Source organism: Carlito syrichta, unplaced genomic scaffold (genome assembly GCF_000164805.1).
Source record: "Carlito syrichta isolate Samal-C Ts95f unplaced genomic scaffold, Tarsius_syrichta-2.0.1 Scaffold126442, whole genome shotgun sequence".
NCBI classification, from domain to species: Eukaryota; Metazoa; Chordata; class Mammalia; order Primates; family Tarsiidae; genus Carlito; species Carlito syrichta.
In genome coordinates this window covers 4,313-9,792 of record NW_007070538.1, presented here as the reverse complement: position 1 = coordinate 9,792, position 5,480 = coordinate 4,313, and the positions used below count along the sequence as shown (strand labels likewise).

The 5,480-nt window shown below is 57.7% G+C and overlaps 1 protein-coding gene across 1 annotated transcript in view; it reads right to left on the bottom strand.

Moving 5' to 3' along the window:
* Positions 1-5,480, bottom strand: part of ASS1 (argininosuccinate synthase 1) — a gene marked incomplete at its 5' end in the record, with an annotated part of 39,564 nt that overhangs the window by 32,526 nt on the left and 1,558 nt on the right. Inside the window, 3 exons of the mRNA XM_008048622.1 lie at positions 142-172; positions 777-847; positions 4,272-4,346. Of these exons, the coding sequence (XP_008046813.1) occupies positions 142-172; positions 777-847; positions 4,272-4,346 (177 nt within the window). The remainder of the gene's footprint in view (positions 1-141; positions 173-776; positions 848-4,271; positions 4,347-5,480) is intronic.

The following is a 5,480-nucleotide window of genomic DNA, read 5'->3' as shown; positions in this document are numbered from 1 at the left end:
CAGGCAGGGCTTGGCCCCAGCCCCACGGCCGGCCCCCCGTGAAATTTCAAATTAAGCTACAAATACATCAGACAGCATCGGCACGGAGCGGCCACCACCAAGGGCGGCGGGCTGGGAGAAAATAGGGTGGGGGCGTCTTACCTTGGGGTTCTCCAGGATTCCAGCCTCGTAGCTGTGGAAGGGAGGGGAGGAGACGGGGTCAGCCGGGAGGGACACCGCACACCCCCACCCCCAGCGTACACCCCCATTGTGCCCACAAGTCTGGACTGCTTTTTCCTTCCTGCCAAAGCAACTGTTGCCAACCCTGTCTGGAACATTCTGGGCCCATCATCGTTGGCCATGGGAGCTGCAGGTGGTGAGGAAGGACTGGGTCCTCTCCCTCTGTCTACTGAGGACCACCCCTGGGCTCTGCACATGGTGGGGCCTTTGCTCTCAGGTGCCTTCCTGAAAGCTGCTCTCTATCTTGAGTGCCTGGCTGGGTCTCTCCTTCATCCTTGAGGTTGTCAACCCAAGCGCCACCTCCTCCGAGCCCTCCCTGGTGCCCCAGATAAGGCCAGGTACCCTTGATCCACCTCCCCCATGACACTGAGCAGAAATGTCGGCCCAGGAGCTTGGTGCTTTGACGTCTGTCCTCCCCGAGGCCTCTCAGCTCCACAAGAGTAGGGACCATGGGTGTGGGGGACCCCATGACATCCTGACGCAGGCGCTCGCCAAGGCCCTCTTCTGAATGAGCGCAGGGAGGGCAGGCGATGGGCGCAGCAGGTAAGGGGCCTCACCTGATGTGCATGAGGTTCTCATCCATGCTCCAGGGGCTCTTGGGGGTGACCGGGATGGGAATTCCGTGTTGCTGCAGGTAAGAGACGGCACAGGGCATGTGTGAGGCCACGGGAGGGGTGGGGCCCACCTGCCTGGCATCTTTTCTCTTTTTTTTGAGTTGGGGTCTCCCTCTGTTGCCCAGGCTGGAGTGCAGTGGCACAATTGTGAGAATCACGGCTCTCCGCAGCCTTGACCTCTTAGGCTCAGGCGATCGATCCTTCTACTTCAGCTTCCTGAGGAGGAGGGACTACAGGTGCATGCCACCACACCCAGTTAATTTTTTGACTTTTTGTACAGACGAGGTTTTACTACGTTGAGCAGGCTGGTCTCAAACTCCTGCGCTCAAGCAATTCTGCCATCTCAGTCTCCCAAAGTGCTGGATTACAGGCATGAGAAAACCCATCCTCATCCACCTAGACCCTGGGCCAGAAGACCACGGCCACCACACAGTTGGTCCACCTCACTCGGAATTTTGAGGGACGACTGCTGGGTGTGGTGGCTCATGCCAGTAATCCCAGCACTTTGGGAGGCGGAGGTGAGAGGATTGCCTGAGTCCAGGGGTTCGAGACCACCCTGAGCAACTCGGTGAGACCTCGTCTCTACAACAAATCAAAAAACTAGCCAGGTATGGAGGTGAGTGCCTGTTGTTCCAGCTACTTGGAAGGCTGAGGAGGAAGGATCGCCGGGGCCCGGTGGGTTGAGGCTGAGGTGGCTGTGAGGGTGCCACTGCACTCCAGCCTGGGTGACAGAGTGAGACTCTGACTCAAAAAAATAAAAACAAAAACAAAACAAAAAACCTTCCATGTAGAAGGTCCTTGTGACCTTAAAAGGTTGAGAGATGGTCCTCAAAACTCGTGACCAGATACCTGCATGCACTACCACGTCCAGCTGATTTTTTAAATTTACTGTAGATTCGAGGTCTTGCCATGTTGCCCAGGCTGGTCTTGAACCAGAACTGCCTGAGCCCACAGGTTCGAGACCCGCCTGGGCAGTGAGACCTCATCTCTACAATAAATCAAAAATTAGCCAGTTGTGGTAACGCGTGCCTGTAGTTCCAGCTACTTGGAAGACTGAGACAGAAGGATCGCTGGAGCCCAGCAGGTCAACGGCGTGGTGGCTATGAGTGTGTCACTGCACTCCAGCCTGGATAACAGAGTAAGACTCCAACTCAAAAAAAAAAAAAAAGGAAAGAAAAGCACTTTGGGGGAAGATGAGGCTGGCTGCCTCAGCAACCGGTGCTGACACCGACTCCAGCCCACATGTCACACTCTCCTCAGATGCAGGGAGACGGCCCAGCCGCTGGAAGCCTGCGAGACCAGATGTGCTTGTTGCCTCTGTCCCTTTCAGCACCCATCCCGGCCTCTGCCGGGTCATCCATGGCCAACTCTCTCCTGATGGGGTTCCGCCTGGCTCTGGCTCTCTCATTCCCAAGACTGTTAAGAATCTAGAATCTTCCACCAGGGAGATTCTGTGTCCCTTCACCACCACTTCAAAATTAAAGCAAGGCTAAAACCATCTGGATTCTCATTTTTCTGTAGAGGCGAGGTCTCGCTATGTTGCCCAGGCTGGTCTTGAACTCCTGGCCTCCAATGCTCCACCTGCCTCTGCCTCCTAAAGCACTGGGACTGCAGGTGTGAGGCACCTCGCCTGGTTGGACTTTAGCTTTGAAAAAAAAGGATGCGATGACAACAATAAGGATGGAGGTTCTGAGCGAGAAGCCTTCCCCTTGGACGGAAGACCTGGAGGAGATGGGAAGTGATTTCTGTGGGTTTCCTGGAGCATCCTTGGGCCTCGGCTGCTCGCAGATCCTGAGAGCAAGAGCCGTTCAAAGCCCCATTGATTTTTTCCTCATCTGTCTCAGATTCCGCCTGGCTCAGAATTTTGGACAAAGCCTCGTGGCTGCTCAGTTATTCCGGTCATTTCCTGGGTGCAGAGACGTTGCCTCTGCCTCCCTTCTAGAATGTGCAGGGACTCAGCTCAACGGTGAAGATTCCCAACCCCGAGAAGGAGTGTGGGTGGCTGAGGGGGAGGCAGCCGTCTTCCCTGGCAAATTTTCCCTGTTTAAATGGTTGTTTGAGATGGAAGCTAGTGTCTTCTCCCCAAAACCTGGGAGGAAGAGGGAGCAACGAGCTCCTGAAATTCATCTTTGCTGGAAAAAAAACAGGGACCAGGCCAGGCGCAGTGGCTCACCCCTGGAGTTGGAGACCAGCCTGGGCAACATAGCGAGAACTCCTCTCTACAAAAAACTAAAAAATTAGCAGGGCATGGTGGCACATGCCTGTAGTCCCAGCTGCTTGGGAGGCCAGGGTGAGAGGCTCGCCTGAGCTATGGAGGTTGCGGTGAGCCATGATCATGCCACTGCACTTTAGTCTGGGCAACACAATGAGACCCACCTCAAAAAAAGTCTAAATAGATAAAAAACCCGGGGCCACTTTCGTGTGGGGGCTTTAAGGAAATGAAGAAGACCCATCGGTCAGCTCTGTCCCTCTCCCCGAGACATGGGGCTGGCCGTGGGGCTAGACGGGTTCCAACTTGCTCCTCCTACAGACAAACCCGCCTCGTCCCATGTGTGGCAGCAAGGGGGTGGGGGGCGACCCGCCAGCCCAGATCCCTTAATAGCTCTGCTATTTGACAATTTGTTTGACAACATATGGGCTTGTTCTTGTAAACTCCCCTCTTAATAATCAAACAACAGATGGCAGAAAAGGCCCTTCCTCCCGCACTCGGGTCTTAATGGGACGCTGGCGGCAGGGGCAGGGTTGCGTCCCCCCAGCGTCCCCTGCCACGCGGCACCTTGGCTGTGGCCAGAGCTCATGGCCCGCCCCGGCGACTGCTATTTTAAAACCTGAGCAATTTTCTGGTGTGTGCACTGAGTTGCTTTTTCTCCCCGCTCTGATTGATTGAGGCTGTTTGTCAAGAGCTGCCATGGAGTCGCGAAAAAGAAAAGTCCCCTGAGGTGCGGCGAAGGAGCTTGGTGCAAAACTTCTAGTGTGTTTTATTGCAACGTGTACTTCAAAAAGGGCCGGTGCCACAAAGCGAGAGGTCTGCGCGGCTCCGCGGGGCATGTGCCTGCTCCCAGGAAAGGTCAGGGACGGCTGGCAGCCAGGGGACGGGGTGCAGAGGACGGGCTCTCGATCATCCCCTCTGGCCGTTCCCCGAGTGACGCACACCCAGGGACCCTCTCGGCGGAGGTGGCAGGCAGGGCTCTGGTCTGTCTTCCCGGAAGCGGGAGTCCAGCGCCCTCCGGTGTGGCGAACTGGGGGGTGCCTCAGAGGTGCCTCCTAAGGCAGTGCATGTGGTCAGCCCAGGTGGCAGATGCCGCCTACAGGGGCAGGCTCGATCCCCATCACAGAGGATGGGTCCGGGCCACGCCACAGGCCCTGAGCAGGGCTGTGCCGGGAGGGAGGATCGTGGGACGGGACAGGACAGGACAGGGCCGGCGGGGGGCAGCATACCTTGGCGTATTCCATCAGGTCATTGCGGCCCTTGAACCGGTTGTAGAACTCGGGCATCCTCCAGGGGGCGATGACCTGAGGACAGGGCAATGGGTCAGAACCAGGGAGGTGACGGCTGTGGGGGCGAGCGGGCCCAGCTCTGCGGCCAAACGGCTGCGTCCTCGGAGGGGAGGCCCCTGCCTCTCCGTCCCTCCCTCTGTCTTCCCAATTGAGATCTGAGGGTCTGAGCTAGATGGGTCTCGTGGCCCTCGCTAGCACATCGGTCAGAGGGCCACTGTGAGTGACCAGGGGAGGGTCCCAGAACTGCGGCCACTAGCCTGGTCCCATCATGGCCCGGGGGGCCCAGGGGTGACACGCTGCCCCTCCCCACTTCTTAGGTTGGAGTTCCAGCCAGACAGATGGACAGAGCTCACTCCGTTGGGCCCCACTGGCCTGAGGGGCTCGAGGACAGGTCCCAGGAAGAGAAGCCCCCACTCACACCGGGAGCCCACCAAGTCCCGTCTCTGGTGTGGCAACTCAGGGATGTGTGTGTGTGTGTGTGTGTGTGTGTGAGACGCAGATAGAGAAGCCAGCTTGTCACATGCAGCAGAAGGGCCTCTTTCCTCAGGGCCCCCAGCCATAAATGAGCAACCCCTGGCCCAGGGCTCAGCCCCAGGAATACCCCGGCCGTCCTCCTGGCTCCCAGACACCAGCCTGGGTCCCTGCCCCCAGTCCCACTCCAAGTCTCCATAAAGATGCAACGCCAGACACCCCGGGTCCCAAGCTGCTGTGGGAACCCAGGGTCACCGAGCTGCTGGCTGCCTTGTCCACGGCCGGTCAACCAGCAGTTACTGCCCGGGGCCGCTCAGCGGCCTGGCATTTGGGGTCAAACAGATCAGCAGCACTCATTACGGCTCACCGCCGGGCCACTTCATCCCAGCAGGCGCTGGCTGGCTAGAGGGATGGGAAAAGATATTCCACTCACAAGAAAAACACGGCCACCCTCAGAGCCTCCTGGGGGCTTGGGAAGGGGCGAATCTTCCAGAGTGTTAGCCCCAGGCAGCCCAAAAGAGCTCAGTCTTGGCCTGTGCTGCCACGTGGTGGCTGGGAGTCACGGGTGGCCACGAGCCACCAGTACAACTCACTGAACCCCTGAAACGTGGTGAACCCAACTGAGACGTGTTGTCCGGGCACTGCACACACTAGGTCTTTTTTTTTTTTTTTTTTTTT